A 19,654-nucleotide genomic window follows, 5' to 3' on the forward strand; every position below is an offset into this window, starting at 1 on the left:
AAGGGAGTAATGCATGACCATACAAATAGGTTTGACTCCGAATGTAAAGAGTCAGATGTTTATTAATATAAAGTCAACTTTGGAATTCCCCTAGTAGATTTTCAGAAAGCAATGTTATATTGTGAACAGATGTTGCATGAAGTATAAGGTCTCAAACTCATTATGTTTATTTTGCAGAATTACTTATAGTGTAAACAATGATCTCATATTGATGGCACTTTTCGGAGTAGTTGTATAATACAACATAACAGTCTTTGAGGCGCAACCACAAGAGATTATACTTCACTTGATTTAGTGCTTGGCAATTATTAACTGTATTAGAATCATGATAGTTTAAGGCACTCTGAAGAAAAGTCATACAAAAAGATTGCTTTTCCTGCTAATTTCAACCCCATCTGCTTGATTAAACATTGCTACACCCGCAAACAAAAGACCCTGCAAATCAATAGGAATGTGCTTTTTTTTGTGGTCAAGTTGTACATAATGGAAAAATGTACAGCGTTTGCTCTTCATAAGCTCAGGACCTCAGCTCCTTGTGAGGGAGTTGTGATGTAGAAAGTTGGGGATCCACTGTACCGCCCCTGTAGAGATACATATACAGCCAGTGAATTTATTCATTTGCTTTTGAGTTCATTCAAAACACTGAAAACAGTATTGGAAGGATAATAGCAAAACCATGACCATAATCCTACCACATACTTTATATGTTTCCTTTAGATCTGCAAGTTACAGATGCATTGCGAGCTGAGTAAATGGGGGTAGGAGGAAGGGGCTAGAGGTTGTTTTCCAACCGGGCATCTTTCCTCTCCATATACTTAGAAATCACATTATTGTATCTAACCTATTATGGCAATTGTTTGAGCATGGGCAGTGCCATTGAGGCCATCTCCATTTTGAAGTAGTCCATTTTCTTCTTCTATTTCTATGAGTTGGCGTGCATACTGCCACCTAGAGCATGTTGTTTGAAAAGCCAAGGTTGACGAATATAATTAATTGGCTGATCCCTCCTGATGACCCGTATGGAATCATGTGATCCTTCCTTAACACATAAGAAGTACCACCCAGTTGACTACTTAAAAATAATGAAAGTCCTCAATGGTGCTGCCCATGCTAAAACAGGTTTTTGGGCACTACAGTCCTCCATGTTGCTCTCCCATACTCATCTTTTCCTCTCACATATTTCTTCCTTCCTTCCTCCAATCAAAAATTACACATCTTATCCCGCTTCTGTCTACCAGACAGGAGCTTGCATCAGTCTGATTGATAGGGGTTCAGGGAGTAATACCTTTCATTTAGTAGTGTTTATTAAAGTGTACTTGATGTGCTGTAAACAACTCTACAGACTGGTCAGTTTGTTACACAGTTCTCTAACACTTTTTTTTACAAAACATTACCAGCAGAAGTACTGATACCCACTCTTTGGAATGTTCGGATCCCCCTCCTACATTCTCACAGATACCCCACCAAACACTCCGTCTAATCACACACCCGGTCTATGTCTCTCTCTGCCTCTTTAAGAATTGCACTGATCATCAACAGGATGAACGGACAACCATTCCTTATCGTTGGGGACAGGGTATATTCTGTAAAACCAGATGTAGGCTGACCCTACAGTTTAGAACAGACTAGAACACGTCAAGAACAGTCTGTTCCACTGCAGGTTAGAATTCGTTAGAGGGTTCAGATGGCAGGATCACTCTCAGCTTCACACCAAAGAGAGGATTGTAAAGATCATAGAGCGACCTTTGAACTTTACAGTATTAGTAAAGTATGTTAATTATTGACCATCCATAAGCAGTCATGTGCAGTAGGTTGTAAACATTATTGGGTGACCTTTGTTATTTTAGTCTGATTAAGATCATAACTGGTGGTTCAGTGGTGAGCTGGAATGAGCTACATCACTACCGTACAAGCTGCAGAGTATGGCAGTTCAAAACGTCCATGGAGTCAGGAGTCACCGAGTCAACCCTAAAACCCTCTGCCAAAGACACCGTGAGCAGCTCCTCCAAAAACCTGTGCATGTCTTTGACCTCACATGGGCTGCGGCTAGGGGTGATGGCATCACAGAGGTCACCAAAGTGGGTCTGTGTGGCCCAAGAGTCCGAGATGACGAGTCCTCTGTACCGCTGTTTCTCATACTGGTCCTGGGGAAGTTCGTCTGGCCGGGGAACCCACTCCAGTTTGAGACGGTTGTAGCGCCGGTCACTGGGGAGGGGGGAAGTAAGACCCTGGGTTGTGCGGTAAGAGAAACGCTCACAGAGGAGAACCAGAAAGGTACGCCAGGTGCAGAAGATTTCGGCGGTGAGGATGCGCACTGAGCATGTGTGGAGTTCGTAGTTCTCGGGAGCACGCCGAAGGTTGAAGTGTAGCACACGCACCTGGAACGAGAACGACAGGCTGATGCTGCAGTGCTAATGATGCATGTGTGAAAGAACATCTGCATTCCACAACAGACCCACATGCACTCACACATGCTTAACCTATAATACTAACACACAGACAATACACACACACCTGGCAGTCCACGTCCACCAGCAGCAAGGCTCTTCTGGGTGCATCTCTCAGGCTGAGCGCTCCAGCCTCAACGTGCCGCTGTATCTCATCCAGTAGGGGGCGTATCTGGAAGAAATCTGCTTCCCTCCTCAGCAGCCTCATCTCAGAGAACCCGTCCGGCAGGTCCAGGGAGCTGAAACGTAGGAAGTTCAGGATATAGCGGAAAGTCTTCCCGTCGCGGTCGATGAAAATGTTTCCGCGTTTGTCCCTAAGCGTAGAGATCTGTCCGGTGAACATGGCGCCCAGCATGGAGTCTCGGTAGTGAGTCAGAGTGTCCAGGGTCGTAGTGTAGATCTCACCGCCAACGTTGAGAGAGACGGGGTCCGACAAGGAGTTACTGTTGCTGTCCGAGGAGTTTAGGTTCAGCATCCTCAGGCACTGAAACGACCTCTGCTCAGGCTAGAACACTAGATGAGAACACTCAAGATTGGAAATGGTAGAACTGTTGTCATATCACTTCTCTGTCTCTTTCTATGGAATTCAGCAGACTGTTCAAAGGAAGTTATATGTCTCAAGCGTCTTTTGTAGCCTGAAGAGACTTTCCTTTCAGAAGTGGCAGGGCGAAGTCGTAACCGGGATACTAGCAAGTAACAAAAAGACCCCAAAAGGATGAAATAACAAAAAGATCAGAAAAGATTGGAAGCTGGATCTGTAAAAAGCCGGTGCTCTGTGCAGGTGGATTTATCTATCTGTAGTTATGTTTCTCCCCATCATGGTCCCATACTGTGTAGGATTCCTGTTGGTGAGCTGAGGCCTGGTTAGTTGCATAAGACTGTTTGTGTCTGAGCAGCTGGCAGTGAGAGTGACGGGAGAGAAGGACAGCGAGGCGGGAGAGAAGGACCGGAATGCTAATAAAGGGGCGCTGCTAGCTTTTATTCTTCTGCCGTAACCCCTACTGTCACACACACACACACACACACACACACACACACACACACACACACACACACACACACACACACACACACACACACACACACACACACACACACACACACACACACACACACACACACACACACACACACACACACACACAGAGACAGGGGCGCGTACACAGACACATACTGTCTGGAGACTGTTCAGGCAAGACACAGTTTTGTCTTAAAGTGACAGTAGAGATTCTAAAAGCTCTTTTACCCACAGTGACCAGTTTGTGCAATCTTGTCCCCAAGTCCCCTTCACACAGCGTGTGAAGTGTGTGTGTGTGTGTTCCTCCTCACCTGTATGTGCTGCAAGGTCCTGTCTATTGCTCCAGGCTGCAGTAGTGTGACAGTACAACCTCCAAAACCTCCACCTGTCATCCTGCTGCTGAACACACCTTCCACATCTACGGCTGCAGACACCAGCTCATCCAGTTCCTTACAGCTCTTCTCACACAGGTTCCTGACAGTAGGGAACACATTATGGATGGATACTTTACATTTCTATCATATTCTATATGTGGATGAATTCAACAGCAATCTGCCCTCAGTGCATTGACTGCATTTAGGATTTATTGAGGGTGTTCTCTATTCCACCATGAGTTTGACAAATTCTTTGTATGTCCCTTTCTTCAGGGCCTCTTCTGCCTGGGCCGTAAGCTCTATCTCCTCAATCACTTGACGATCCCTCGATAGGTGTCATCGTCCAATCGGCTCTTAGCATCTGGAACAATTTAAAAAATAACACAATGCTTGAATGTATAAGAATAGAATAGAACAGCATATAATATCCTCTCGTTCTCACCCTCCTGGTCCATCAGTGTGGCATCTCTCAAGCTGGCCTTTTCCAAGATGGCGACTGCCTCCTCACACTGTCTTCATCTGCCATGGTACTCGCTGCCCATCAGAGAATGTTTGACGTTCTAATTAAGGATGAGGATGACCAGGCCTGAGGCAGACAGATGATCAGGAGTTTCCTCCAGAGATGTGAGGAAACTACAAGAGTATATATATAATAATAATAATAATAATATATATGCCATTTAGCAGACGCTTTTATCCAAAGCGACTTACAGTCATGTGTGCATACATTCTACGTATGGGTGGTCCTGGGGATCGAACCCACTACCCTGGCGTTACAAGCGCCATGCTCTACCAACTGAGCTACAGAAGGACCACCATATAATACAGTATAATACAGTCATAACACAGTAATAAACAACACTTTCAGTTAAGCTTTACTTTAGCATTAGCCATGCTCCTTTAGCATATGCCTATAGCAGTGGTTCCCAACCTTTTCACTCAGGCCCCCCCTTCCAGCATTGGGGTACATCCCGTGCCCCCCCACAGTTTGGGAACCACTGGCCTATAGGACGATTCCACACCTGCGTAGGCAGAAGATATTTTGGGTATCTCAGATTGTTCTGGCAATCCTCACATAATTTTAGCCACTTTTTAGACCTATACATGCCTCCTGTAAGACCCCATGATCCGTTAACCATACATGATACAGATGTCTTAGTGTCAGTATACTCCTTGTAGTGTGTTCTCAAGTATGGAGTATGTCTAGATGAAATACACATTTTCACATTAATTTATTCAACATAAAAAGATATCTCAAAAATTATTTATTTTTAATGTAGCTTATTTTCAGACATATTGTTTGGAATGTCAAAGTGTGCTTGCTCTCTGGTACTTTTAATGGCATGGCCCATTTTTATACATAAATGCATGTTATATTTCATTAACCAACCACAGCCCTCCTTTAGGATTGCACATTCAGCAAATCCCCAGCAGAGGGAGTTCCCTTTGAATTAATTTCCCATTCACTGGTGCTCATAAAATGCCTCAGAACAAAATGAGCAGAAAGCCTACTCTGGAATTTGTTTACATCCTTGTTAGTGAGCATATGTTCTTTGCCAAGATAATTCATCCACCTGGCAGCTGTGGCATATCAAGAAGCGGTTTAAACAGCATGATCATTACACAGGTGCACCTTGTGCTTGGAACAATAAAAGGCCTCTCTAAAATGTGCAGTTTTGTTATACAACACAATGCCACAGATGTCTCAAGTTTGGAGGGAGCATGCAATTGGCATACTGACTGCAGGAATGTCCACCAGAGATGTTGCCAGATAATTGAATGTTAATTTCTCTACCATAAGCTGCCTGCAGCGTTGTTTTAGAGAATTTGGCAGTACATAAAATCAGCCTGGCTCCCCAGTGGGTGGGCCTGGGTCCCCAGTCGGTGGGCCTATATTTTCACAGGCCCACCCATGGCTGCGCCCCTGCCCAGTCATGTGAAAACTATAAATTAGTGCCTAATAAATGTATTTCAATTTACTGATTTCCTTCTATGAACTGTAATTCAGTAAAATCTTTGAAACGGATGCATGTTGCGTTTATATTGTTGTTCAGTATAGATATGATGGTTATTTTATCAATATTTTTGCACAAAGGCTTTTCCTCTGGCGTTACCGACACAAAAAGATCCCACCATCTGGAACGAACAAATAGCTGTTGGCTTTTCATTTTTTTAAAAAATCGAAATGTCCTGTTTCCGTCACAGTTTTTTGTATATGAACGACTGTACTCGCATGAAAAGTGGTTGTAAACGAACTCAACATACCAGTTTTACAAACATTTGCATGTGAGTTTAAGTACTCTAAACTTCCTTATGTTTACAATCCGGGGGATTAGCTCAAATGGTAGAGCGCTCGCTTAGCATGCGAGAGGTAGCGGGATCGATGCCCGCATCCTCCAATATTTATTTTCGCATTTACTAAGGAGATTTCTGTGGTTTATTCAATGACAGTGTGTGTACATATCTAGTATTTGTTTAGTGGATATTTCTCTTCAATACAATAAATACGGAATATTCTAAAGTTATTACTTGGAATATAATTGCATTGACTTCAATGTTCTAATCTACAGCATGAATGTTCAACTGCTTTCATTGCTTTCGCTCTCGACTCTCTATTCCAGTAGAGGGCGGTATGTTCTCATCCAACTACATTAAATCTAAAATAACGATAGAACCTGTGCAATTTCGACCAATGTTGATCATTGTTCAGGCCTATATCAAGGCCTATATCAAGTGTATTTTCATAAACAGTTAGTTCATGATTAACCCATAAAAAAATGTATGAAAATGTTAAATAATGTTTTAAAAATGTATGAAAAAAAATCCAAGTAGAAGGAGAAAGGGAAGGAAAGAGGAGAAGTGCTACAAATTGGTCCCATTGCCATGGGTATGTCTCTCACCATTGCTATGCTGTCTGGAATGTTAAATACACACACTCCCACACGCACACACACACTCCCACAGCTAAATTACACATTTGGTACAAATACAAACCAATTTAAGTTCTCGGAAAGGTCCTCTCTAAAATGAAGCTCGGACCTCTTTAAATCAGGATGTAGGGATGTGGCCTAGTGGATTCAGTAGCCTAGGAAGAAGAGTTATAGGTTCCCACTGAAATTAGGGTAAAACTTCAATTTAAATATAATGACTTAACCTGACTAACAGGTTGTTACATCAATCTCATTTCAAATTGCATGTACAAAACATTAGGAACACCTGCTCTTTCCATGACATAGACAACCAGGTGAATCCAGGTGAAAGTTATGATCCCTTATTGATGTCATTTGTTAAATTCACTTCAATCAGTGTAGATGAAGGGGAGGTGACAGGTTAAAGATGGATTTTTAAGCCTTGAGACAATTGAGACATGGATTGTGTATGTGTGCATTTCAGAGGGTGAATTTGCGAAGACAAAATATTTAAGTACCTTTGAACGGGGTATGGTAGTAGGTGCAAGGCGCACCTGTTTGAGTGTGTCAAGAACTGCAACGCTGCTGGATTTTTCACGCTCAACCGTTTCCCATGTGTATCAAGAATGGTCCACCACCCAAAGGACATCCAGCCAAGAGCAGGCCAGTTGTCAAAAATGGGTAATTGATGAAAGAGGACAAAGGAGGCTGACACAAATGTTGCAGAGCAAAATATGGGATACAGTTAGTCAACTTACAGTCCAGTACAACATTGGTGTCCAAAGACCCGTAAAATAATCCCAAACTCGTCGTACCTTGACACGAATGGGGTGTCTTCTTTCAGCAAAAAAGGTTGCAGTTGCCTAAGGAGCGAAAACTGGACACTGGAGAAATTGAAAAACATTGCCTGGTCTGATGAAATCCGATTCCTACTGTTTTACACTGGTGGGAGGACTAAGGTATGGAGAAAACCAGATGAGTTCATGCATCCATCATGCCGTGTATACACATTTCAGACTGGTGGTGGTGTGATGGTGTGGGGTGCATTTTCATGGCACACATTGGGCCCCTTGATAAAAGTGGAGAAACGTTTGAATGCCACACAGGATATCTGAACATCACCGCCTATTAGGGACAACCCTTCATAGCAGCAGTGTATCCATCTGCGAATGGATTTCTTCAGCAGGATATTGCCCCATGGCACAAAGGCTAGGATAGTCCAGGAATGGTTCCACAAACACGACAGTGAATTCAGCTTAGTGCAGTGGCCTACCCAGTCACCAGATCTCAAGCCAACTGAGCATCTGTGGGCTGAGAAGGAACGAGCTAGAGATCCACTAGCAGCCAACTTGACACAACAGTGGGAAGCATTGGCTTCAACATAGGCCAGCGTCCCTGTGGAACGCGTTCGACACTTTGTAGAGTCCATGCTCCAACGAATTTAAGCTGTTCAGAATTAAAAAGGGGGGTGCAACTCAACATTAAATCAAATCAAATTTTATTAGTCTCATCCGCTGAATACAACAGTGAAATGCTTACTTACGAGCCCCTAACCAACAATGCATTTCAAATTTGAAAAAATATGGATAAGAATAACAAATTAAAGTAACAAGTAATTAATAATAAATAATAATAAATAATATATGCCATTTAGCAGACGCTTTTATCCAAAGCGACTTACAGTCATGTGTACATACATTCTACGTATGGGTGGTCCCGGGGATCGAACCCACTACCCTGGCGTTACAAGCGCCATGCTCTACCAACTGAGCTACAGAAGGACCAAAGAGCAGCTGTCATGAAGAGGGCAGTCGTGAAGAAGGCACGACAAAACATATTCCCCCTCAGGAGACTGAAAAGATTTGGCATGGGTCCTCAGATCCTAAAAAAGGTTCTACAGGTAAACCATCGATAGCATCCTGACTGGTTGCGTCACTGCTTGGTATGGCAACTGCTCAGCCTCCGACCGCAAGACACTACAGAGGGTAGTGCGAAGGGACCAAGTACATCACTGGGGCCAAGCTTCCTGGTACAATGATCATTTACAACATTAACAGTGTCTACACTGTATTTCTGATCAATTTGATGTTATTTTAATGGGTAAAAAATCTTTCAAATACAAGGACATTTCTAAGTGGCCCCAAACTTTTGAACGGTAGTGTAAATAAAGAAAAACCTACACCAAACAACATGCAACAATTTCAAAGATTTTACTGAGGTGCAGTTCATTTAGGAAATCAGTCAATTGAAATAAATTATTTAGGCCCTAATCTATGGATTTCACATGACTGGAAATACAGATATGCATCTGTTAGTCACAGATACCTTAAAAAAAGGTAGGGGTGTGGATCAGAAAACCAGTCAGCATCTGATGTGACCACCATTTTCCTCATGCAGAGATGATCAGACTGTTGATTGTGGCCTGTGGAATGTTGTCCAACTCCTCTTCAATGGCTGTGTGAAGTTGCTGGATATTGGTGGGAACTGGAACACGCTGTCTTATAACATTGATCCAGAGCATCCCAAACATGCTCAATGGGTGACATGTCTGGTGAGTTTCCACGCAATGGAAGAACTGGGACATTTTCAGCTTCCAGGAATTGTGTACAGATCCTTGTGACACAAGGCCATTTTTATTATTATTTGACTTATTTCACCTTTATTTAACCAGGTAGGCGAGTTGAGAACAAGTTCTCATTTACAACTGCGACCTGGCCAAGATAAAGCAAAGCAGTGTGACACAAACAACAACACAGAGCTACACATGGAGTAAACAATAAACAAGCCAATAACACAATAAACAAGTCAATGACACAGTAGAAAAAAGAAAGTCTATATACAGTGTGTGCAAAAGGCATAAGGAGGTAGGCAATAAATAGGCCATAGGAGTGAATAATTACAATTTAGCAGATTAACACTGGAGTGATAAATGAGCAGATGATGATGTGCAAGTAGAGATACTGGTGTGCAAAAGAGCAGAAAAGTAAATAAAATTAAACCAGTATGGGGATGAGGTAGGTAGATTGGTTGGGCTATCAGATGGACTATGTACAGCTGCAGCGATCGGTTAGCTGCTCAGATAGTTGATGTTTAAAGTTGGTGAGGGAAATAAAAGTCTCCAACTTCAGCGATTTTTGCAATTCGTTCCAGTCACTGGCAGCAGAGAACTGGAAGGAAAGGCGGCCAAATTAGGTGTTTGCTTTGGGGATGATCAGTGAGATATACTGTACCTGCTGGAACGTGTGCTACGGGTGGATGTTGTTATCGTGACCAGTGAACTGAGATAAGGCGGAGCTTTACCTAGCATAGACTTATAGATGACCTGGAGCCAGTGGGTCTCGCGACAAATATGTAGCGAGGGCCAGCCGATCATTACGCACACCTGCCTTCCCCCCGACAAGCGCTTCAGCGATTATTGGACTAACCTGGACTCAATCACCTCTGTCATTACCTCCCCTATATGTGTCTGGTTCCCCACTCTGTTCCCTGCCTCAGCATTGATTGTCATATGTCCTTGTATAGCCGTGTGTTGACGCTGTTCACGCCTTGTTTCATGCCTGTTCCTGATTAAATGTTTGACTCTCCAGACATCCTTACATCCCCTTGTTGAATTTGCGATTTACAACTTGTTGTGGAATGTTTATGTCCAATGGCTCATGAGCACCGTTACGTTTAATTTATCATTTCTCTTCATATGTCGAGGATTGACAAAGGATTTGCCAGTAGATTGTCAACTTGATTCATGACTGCTTTTCTAGCTGTCACGCCCTGGTCTTAGTATTTTGTGTTTTCTTTATTATTTTGGTCAGGCCAGGGTGTGACATGGGTTTATTATGTGGTGTGTTTGTCTTGTTTTTGTTTTTTTGTAGGTATTGGGATTGTGGTACAGTGGGGTTATCTAGAAAAGTCTATGGTTGCCTGAAGTGGTTCTCAATCAGAGGCAGGTGTTTATCGTTGTCTCTGATTGGGAAACATATTTAGACAGCCATATTCTTTGAGTATAGGCTGTTTTGGTTTTCACGTTACGTTTATTGTTTTGTATTGTTCATGGTTCATCTTTATTAAAGATGTATAGAAATAACCACGCTGCATTTTGGTCCTCTCCTTCACCGGAAGAAAACCTTAACACTAGCTTGCTAGCTAAGATTTTGAAAGTATGATGTTGACATGATTGGTAGATATAATGTGATTTGATGTCATTTCATCTGTGGCCAATGAGCTTGAGTCTTCTTGGATGAGGACTTCTCGTGTAAGTCTATGGCAGAACACTGAGCCAATCACGGCACAACTAGAGAACATTACCAACCCCTACGCTCTGTATTTTCTGCTGGCTGCCCCACCAGCACAGAAAGCACTGAGCTAGGCTGAAAGACCTGCATTTTGGAGCTGCCTTACTCAAGAGAGCAAAAAAGATACCATGTTTGTATGCGGCCCTATTAACTTTTTTTTTAACCTAGTTTGCAAACTTATATGTGACACGTATTAATGCCAAAACAACATTCAAAGCGTGGAAAAAAATTAATAGATTTTTTTTTTTTAAGATAAAAATGTTAAGCTAAACAAGGTTGGGCTCTGCCACTGTAAACAGCCATCCTTGGCTGTCAGAGCTGGAGATGTGACTCTGTAAACATTCCCCACTTGACCTCTTCCAGGTATTTCTGCAGCTCACATGGGGCACTTCATGCCCTGTGAGGTTGACCCTTCTGGCTAGACAGTGACCTCAGACACAGTCTTTGATGCGAGGACGCTATATTTATGTAGCACTGTGGTCAAGATGCTTGCTGGATTAATCATGCTGGCATTTTCCTGGCATCCTGCTGCTCCACAGCTCTACTCTGATTTGCTGAAGTACAAATGACTTCCCTCATCAGTGGCTCCATCTCTGAGTGAAGTGCCATAGACACACTTGGATCCATCAGGCAACCTGTTGCAGGGGTTGGATGGAAGTTTGCTTCCAGAGGATACAGTATACATGCTAAGTGCTCTCGCAGTGACTTCAGGAGGACCTGTGCCAACTGTTTTGGAACAGTAGTTGACAGCAAGTGTGCCTCAAGGTTGAGACTTCGTGGCAACACATCAGACAGCGACTGTCTGCTTGAGGTTCGTCATGCTGTCAGTTTAGGAGGGCAGGTAACCTAGCAGTTAAGAGCATTGGGTAACCGAAAGGTCACTGGTTTAAATCCCCAAGCCAACTAGGTGAAAAAATCTGTTGATGTGCCCGTGAGCAAGGTACTTAACTCTAATTGCTCTTGTAAGTCACTCTGGCTAAAGGTGTCTGCTAAATGACAAAAATGTAATTCTAAGTTAGTTGGTGTGGATTGTGAATGGCTTCAGCAACTTCACAAGTTGTTCTAGCATGGTCCAATCACGCTCTGTGTTCACCCATGGATTTCTTCCCTGGTAGCTAGTAATAGTGATGCACAAGCTAAGCCTATTTGAAACATTGGCATCTATTGTCAGTATTAAACTGCCAGATTCAGAAGCTTAAAAACTAAATAAAAAAATAGCTTAACCCCGTTCGATTTTAGCCCAAAGTGATTTTTATTTTATTTGAGGTAGTTTTGTCGTTTTTAGTTTTTTCAGTCTTTCTAAATTATTTTTCAAATTTGTTTTTATTTTAGTTTCAGTTTTGGTTTACTATAATAATCTCGATCACCACTTTATGTCCCTCAGTGTAGCCGTGTCAATTTAGCCGTGTCAATGTAGCCGTGTCAATTTAGATTCAGATGATGACAGGATGAGGCATTATCTTGATTATGCCAAACAGCTGCTGATGCACTTTGTTGACATGAGCAAGAGTGTCTATGGTGATACATTTGCAGTGTACATTGTACATGGTCTCACTCACTCGGCAGATGATGTTGCATTTCACAGCTGCTCACTCAATGACCTTAATTTGCTTTAAGTTTGAAAACCATTTTTCAGTGGCTTAAATGTGCCATCAAAAGCCCACTGAGGTTACTGTCCGTATCAAGCCATGTGAAACACATTGTCAAGAACATCCAACCACACATCAAGAATAACATGTGAGATGGTTGCTTCCTCCTCCAGGACGAATACTGTCGATTTGTCCAAAGAAATAAGAAGCGATGGAATCCTTGTTCGTGTGATGTCATTCACCATCCTCAAACTGACAACGTCTTTCTTTCATGTGCCTCCAAAGACTTCAAAATTGCAGGTATTCAAAAATATCCACAAATGCAGAAGGTACATTATTTCTCCGGAGAACCTCATCAGCAAAGGCAATACATACAGATCCCTCTGTTGCACAGTTTTGCCAAATAAGATCAGATCTATTGGAATAGTTTGGTTTGCAATTATGGTTTATATTATGTTGTCTAATAAGGTCTATTCCCCGAGGTTCTGATCTCAGAAGATGTGGGCCAGAGCAGTGTGGGTGGAAAATAAGAAGCCAAATGTGTTACTCCAGAGCACTGGAACAAATACCAAACTGTGTGAAGGCCCCCAAATAAATATTACAAAGCAATAAAGGATTGGTCCTCACCTTTTCTAAAATTGAAGTCACTTCAGATCCTCAGGATAAAACTGACATCAGGTAAATAGCAGATACATTATACCTGAAAATGCAATAAGAAACTGCTGGTTGTTAAAGATGACTGTTAAATTGTTCGAACCCTCACCCTGCCATTCAGAATCAAAACAGTATTGTGAAGATGTCAATTTCCGAAGCCAGTGAAGTGGAGGAGAACTCCAAGAGAAAGCGAAGGAGAATTACATTCAAATCATGTAAAACTGGTATGTTTAAACACACATTGACAGTCTGCGTACATTCAATTTACTGTGTTTAGAATCGCATGAGGAATGTAATCTCCCACCTCCAGCCATTACTGCCTCCAAGTCATTTAAACCCTAGCCACCGAACAACCACCTTGCCTTTTGATCGACTCGGAGGACCATTTACTGTATTACTTTAACTGATCCTTTCAAATTGACGAGTGTGGCTAGTGGGAAGGTAGCCTCAACCCAGACGGAATCACTCCATGTTTCACCATTGTTAGGGTAGTGAAACAAATGTGAAACTGAACTAAAATCAGTCTGGATTTCGAAGCTAGGTGGTAGGGGCTTGAGAGGTGAACTATGGCATGTTTTAGAATTTGAGTTTGAAGTTTGGTAATGTGTTGAGGTAAAGTTCTTCTTCCACTTCAGTAAAATGTAAACGAATGACAAATGTGTGTAGAAAAAGGCTGGATGTTATTTTACACTTTTATGTTTATTTTCAGGCAAAGGTCTACACAAGCCCCCACCAAAATATGCCCAGAAGCACCAGAAAACCTGTGCGACTGCTAGCAAGAAGCAAAAGGCTAAAATGCAGCATCCTTCACAATGTAACTCAACTCTTTATTCTTGACCGTTGTATTGAGACAGGTATTCTAATTGTAAAAACAATTGGCATGATGTTGTCCAATCTTTTATTGCAGAGAATCATCTCGGTTTCTCACGTGGCTTAACCCTGGAGCACGAGGGTTCGAAGTCTCCTTCTGCCTTCTTAACGGAGGCCCTCACCAAATCGCTGCAAAGGATCAGACCCTTTTCCCGTGAGACGCAAGTATGAAACTCTCCATTTAGAATTTTGGCTTTAACCTTAGTTAGAAATGATATTGTGTTTAGATTGCCTTTTAGGTTGGCTTACAAATGTGTTTAGAAGACAACAAATGCTGGATGTTATTTGACACTTGCGTGTCTTATTTCTTTAGGCCTACCCAACTCCCACTAAATTCTGCTCCCAAGAGCCAGAACCTGTGCCAGCTTTTCAGGTGTGCAACAACAGAAAGTCCTGGTTGATGCAGTTTGTTTTCATATTACATTTACATTTACATTTAAGTCATTTAGCAGACGCTCTTATCCAGAGCGACTTACAAATTGGTGCATTCACCTTATGACATCCAGTGGAACAGTCACTTTACAATAGTGACGGTATATTCTTACCTCAGGCTCGTAAAGAAGCCTACATCACAAAATGGCAACTACTTCCAAACATCTAATCAACACACTTCATGATTGGCGATAATCCCTGTTGAATTCATGGTGTGTTTTGGTCAAATCAGGTCACAGTGTGTTCTGAACTTCACTCCAATTTTTAAACGTAGTTGATTATTAGTTGAGTATAGTTTCCAAACTCGATAGTATCGAAATAAAACAATAACTGTTGGCGGTCTTTTTGAGTGGGTGAATCAAAGGTTTAAATCTTATTGATCAAAGTCTCAACCAAATATTACCAACATTTCCACGTGGAAAAGACGTGTGCACAGTGGGCCATGCTCACTCAAGATAAGTATAGTGGGACAATTGGGAGGTTGAAGTAAATTGAACTTGTTAATTGTGTCTCTGCACTAACAGTGCATGTGCACATCAAAATAAAGACTTTTATGCAGTTGTTCACTTGATTTAGAGAAAAAGTTGCAATTTAGAAGGTGCTCCAAACTGTAGCATTATATATTGCTCTCAGCTGTCTGTTAACTAAAATGAGCTACATTTGATCTCATTCTATCCTCCCACCAAAGCTGTGTTTGGGTGTGAGAAAGAGAGATCATGTTGCCATGGAAATGTCTCCTGTCCAGAAGGTTAATGATGAGTCTCGGCCACAGCTCGATCTGTTGGGTTGCCAGGCAACGCCAATGGCGTCCCTCGTTGAAAAGCCTTTATTTTTGCAGGGCTGCATGTGCGTCACAACGTTTCAGCAAAGCTTTGTAAAGGACTAGATGATTGGACTATACTTTTTTTGTGAGTGAAAGTGCCCTCTAAGAGTCTGCTGAAAAAATGACTGTATTGTCAAATTTAACTTTTTAAGAATGCTCACAAAAACCTTTTAGAGAGGGCACTTTCGCTAACACAAAAAAAGTCCTTTGTCTTGGCTGACTTATTCACCGAAACTCTTTAAAGTTCAAAAGATAAGCCAGGGCTACCATAGTTCACACAACACTGACAACCCAAATCCTTTGTGCTCTGATTTAAGACTGGGAGCAGGGAGCCCAGGGACTGGGGAGGCCCTTGTAGCGGTAACCTGCCTGAGTAGTTTTAACTGTCTCAGTCTCTATTGAGTGAGGAGGGGGTTTACAGCATGTAAATAGCTTCACAGGCCTCCTGCCTGTTGCTGAGAGACGAGCTAGAAGTCACCAGGCTCTCTGAGAGGATAACACAGGCCTTTAAAACAACATGTCCTCCCCCTCCTCTTTCTTCTCTGCCAACCCCCCTAGAGATAGGGAAAAGGGCAAAGGGAATGAAACAATTGTGTTAAATGTGGGGAGAGCTCCTGTTTCTGAGAGAAAGAGCGAGAGAGAGAGAGAGAGAGAGAGAGAGAGAGCGAGTGAGTGAGATACGAAGTGCGAGACAAAGTGAGAGAATGAGGGACAAACCCCACTACACGACATTAAACTAGTGGAAAGGAGGGCGGAAGTGGAGTATGACAAAAGGGTCAGAGAGAAAAACAAGACATGATGAGAGGAGGAGGGCCATGTAGCCGATAGTAGAGGGAGCTACAGAGATAGATGAACATAGAGAGGCATACTATATGTGGGGGCCAGGCCGTGAAATGGAACCCTTTGGAGCTGTGATCAGCTCCAGCGTTCTGCTAGCCTAGCTTCCATCCCTCTCCATTCACCTGGGAGTATGACTCACTACAGAAGGTGACAGAGATGACAGCCATTGAAAAACTAGCCCTGATCTGGAGCCTGTGGACGGCAGTGATCTTCGCAGCTGGAGTTGGTGAGGAACTTAATTTTATTATCACCCTCAATTACAGGGGGGTGAGCCATAGACATCTTTATGTATTTCTATGGGGTAAGCTTCACTTGCTTTTTAACTTCTCTTCTAATCAGATGTTTGATGCTGAACATTAGTCTGGTTTGATACGGATTAGAATGTATGTGTTTTTTCCCCCAATACTAAACATAAAGGGATATAGGATATCATATAAAACAATAATCTGTTTGTGAGATAACATGTGTGCTTGACTAACAAATACCTCTTCCAAATTGTACAGAATTTATTAATGGGCAATTGTATGATTAATCATGTTCATATTAATTGAATTTGTAATCAAGTGGCAATGGTCAATGTTGTTCCCCCAGATGAGCACCTTTGCCCCAAAGGAGCCCAGGTCCATCTTGCCAGTCTGCAATGCTATTGGCTGTCAGTGTCAGCAACATCATGGCTGGAGGCGAAGGGTATCTGTCGTCAGGTGAAGGGTGGGGATCTTGCCACAGTCCGAAGCACTGAAACTCAGACATTCATCCACAACTCCTTCAAATCGTGAGTAAACAGTTTATGATCTTTCTAACAGATTTATACATTATTTTCTGTCACCTGACTACACTAATTCACTTAATTCCCCACCACCCTCTTTTAAATTGTTGGGTATGCGGTACCAGTCAAACGTTTGAACAGACCTACTCATTCAAGGGCTTTTCTTTATTTTTACTATTGTCTATGTTGTAGAATAATAGTGAAGACATCAAAACTATGAAATAATACATTGAATCATGTAGTAACTAAAAAAGTGTTAAACAAATCAAAAAATATTTTATATCTTATATTCTTCAAAGTAGCAACCCTTTGCCTTGATGACAGCTTTGCACACACTTGGCATTCTCTCAACCAGCTTCATGAGGAATGCTTTTCCAACAGTCTTGAAGGAGTTCCCACATATGCTGAGCACATGTTGGCAGATTTTCCTTCACTCTGCGGTCCAACTCATCCCAAACTATCTCAATTGGGTTGAGGTCAGGTGATTGTGGAGGCCAGATCATCTGATGCAGCACTCCGTTACTCTCCTTGGTCAAATAGCCCTTACACAGCCTGTTGAAAAACAAATGACAGTTCCACTAAGCGCAAACCACGTGGGATGCCGTATCCCTGCAGAATGCTTTGGTAAACATGCTGGTTAAGTGTGCCTTGAATTCTAAATAAATCACTGACAGTGTCACCATCAAAGCACCCCCACACGGTCACACCTCCTCCTCCATTCTTCACGGTGGGAACCACACATGTGGAGATCATCTCACACAACGGTTGAAACCAAAAATCTCAAATATACTCATCAGACCAAACTACAGATTTCCACCAGTCTGATGTCCAATGCTTGTGTTTCTTGGCCCAAACAAGTCTCTTCTTCTTATTAGTGTCCTTCAGTAGTGGTTTGCAGCAATTCGACCATTAAGGCCTGATTCACGCAGTCTCCTCTGAACAGTTGATGTTCAGATGTGTCTGTTACACGAACTCTGTGAAGCATTTATTTGGGCTGCAATCTGAGGTGCAGTTAATTCTAATGAACTTATCCTCTGCAGCAGAGGTAACTCTGTGTCTTCCTTTCCCGTGGTGGTCCTCATGAGAAACAGTTTCATCATGGCGCTTGATGGTTTTTGCAACTACACTTGAAACTTTCAAAGTTCTTGAATTTTCCGGATTGACTGATCTTCATGTCTTAAAGTAATGGTGGACTGTCGTTTATCTTTGCTTACTTGAGCTGTTCTTGCCATAATATTGACTTGGTCTTTTACAATAGGGCTATCTTCCGTATACCACCCCTACCTTGTCATAACACAACTGATTGGCTCAAACGCATTAAGAAGGAAAAACTTTTGAAAGAGTAGATGTGTCCGAACATTTGACTGGTACTGTATGCATCTTTTTGTATAGAAAATCCACTGAGTGGGTCTGGCTGAGGGATGGCAGGGGAGAAGGGCCGGATAGAAGCGAGGGTTTGGGAACAGGAAGCCACCCTGGGCAGGACAGGGACAGGGGCAGGGAGAGCCTGGGGGGGCTGTATCCAGATGGACCTGGGTTCACCAGGACAGAGGAGGAACACATTGTGTGATGGACAGTACCTCTTCCTCTGTGATAAGGTGGTTACAGGTGAGACTGCATGGAGAGTGTACTGCATTAATACGTCATCGCAAACTATAATTCAGAATGAAATGTGTTTGTTGTCTTCATAGGGAGACCTAAGGGGTGTAACATTGTCACAAATGAACACATTATATTGCGGTGTGCTAATGGATGTGTGTATGTTACCTCTGTCTCCTGTAGTTTCCCTGCCTTCGTTAGACAGCTACATCACAGGTGTTCCTCTCATGTCGGGTGTGTACGCCAGGTCACAGCTACAAGTCCTCCCTACAGTCCCAGACCCTGACCAAAAGAGAGTGGAGGTGAGTCACATAATATTTCACACTGATGATACTCTTTTTGTTGTTGATTGACCTACTGGACTGCATTCATATTAAGATGTTGTCAGATTTCAGGCAAAACTCTTGATATGGATGTCATACTCATGGCATCACCTTGTGTCGGCTTTGACCACAGCCATGCTAAAAGCCAATTTACAACCCCCCCCTTGTGTCTGATTACTTTATTATCCTCCCCTCAGATGCTGCTGTTTCCTGGGCTGTGGTTCAGCCATGCTGGCCAGGTGGTATCAGTGGAGCTGGTCAGCCAGCCCAGAGAAGTGTCCACCTGGGTCAGAGTTCAGATCCTCCGGCCCTACTGCAGCCCCCACCATCACCTGGTGCCCCCAGGTAAAAAACAAAAAAACAACACCACCTTACAGAGCTGGAAGTTTTTGAGGTAATTAAATATTTGCAGTCTGGGAAAAACACCAGAGCTTGAGAGTATACCAGTAGAGGTATATCAGACCTTTGTTGATGTACTCATAGATACATTATTTGCATGTTTTAATTACTCCTATAAAAATGGTAGACTTTCAGGTACTCAATAAGATGACTTGATTTCATTACTGCTGAAACAGGATCCAGGTGGTAAATATAAAGATCCAGTCCATTTAAAAACGGGAGGCCTCTTACACTTCAGTGTTGTGATGGGAAAATCCTGGTGAAATGCATAGCACATAGAACAAACAAGATTTTACCAGATATTGTTCATCCTGATGCAAGT

At 42.5% G+C, this 19,654-nt stretch overlaps 2 protein-coding genes and 1 non-coding gene across 3 annotated transcripts in view; 2 read left to right on the forward strand and 1 right to left on the reverse strand.

Moving 5' to 3' along the window:
• Positions 1 to 56: 56 nt before the first annotated feature.
• Positions 57 to 3,312, reverse strand: LOC124040087 (BTB/POZ domain-containing protein KCTD21-like). Its single transcript, XM_046356892.1, has 2 exons — positions 2,515 to 3,312; positions 57 to 2,378 (listed from the first exon to the last, which is right to left on the reverse strand). The coding sequence occupies exons 1-2, from the start codon at positions 2,920 to 2,922 to the stop codon at positions 1,902 to 1,904; spliced, it is 885 nt and encodes a 294-aa protein (XP_046212848.1). The 5' UTR covers positions 2,923 to 3,312; the 3' UTR covers positions 57 to 1,901.
• Positions 3,313 to 6,165: 2,853 nt separating this feature from the next.
• trnaa-agc lies at positions 6,166 to 6,238 on the forward strand. Its single transcript has one exon. It is a non-coding gene; the product is annotated as a tRNA-Ala (tRNA).
• A 9,956-nt stretch (positions 6,239 to 16,194) lies between these two features.
• The window catches only part of pkd1b (polycystic kidney disease 1b), a 28,946-nt gene continuing 25,486 nt past the window's right edge, over positions 16,195 to 19,654 (forward strand). The window contains 5 exon segments of the mRNA XM_046356894.1: positions 16,195 to 16,471; positions 16,837 to 17,017; positions 18,404 to 18,619; positions 18,794 to 18,912; positions 19,131 to 19,278. Coding sequence (XP_046212850.1) covers positions 18,433 to 18,619; positions 18,794 to 18,912; positions 19,131 to 19,278 — 454 coding nt within the window. The 5' untranslated portion in view covers positions 16,195 to 16,471; positions 16,837 to 17,017; positions 18,404 to 18,432.

The sequence above is a fragment of the Oncorhynchus gorbuscha genome, linkage group LG07 (genome assembly GCF_021184085.1).
Source record: "Oncorhynchus gorbuscha isolate QuinsamMale2020 ecotype Even-year linkage group LG07, OgorEven_v1.0, whole genome shotgun sequence".
NCBI classification, from domain to species: Eukaryota; Metazoa; Chordata; class Actinopteri; order Salmoniformes; family Salmonidae; genus Oncorhynchus; species Oncorhynchus gorbuscha.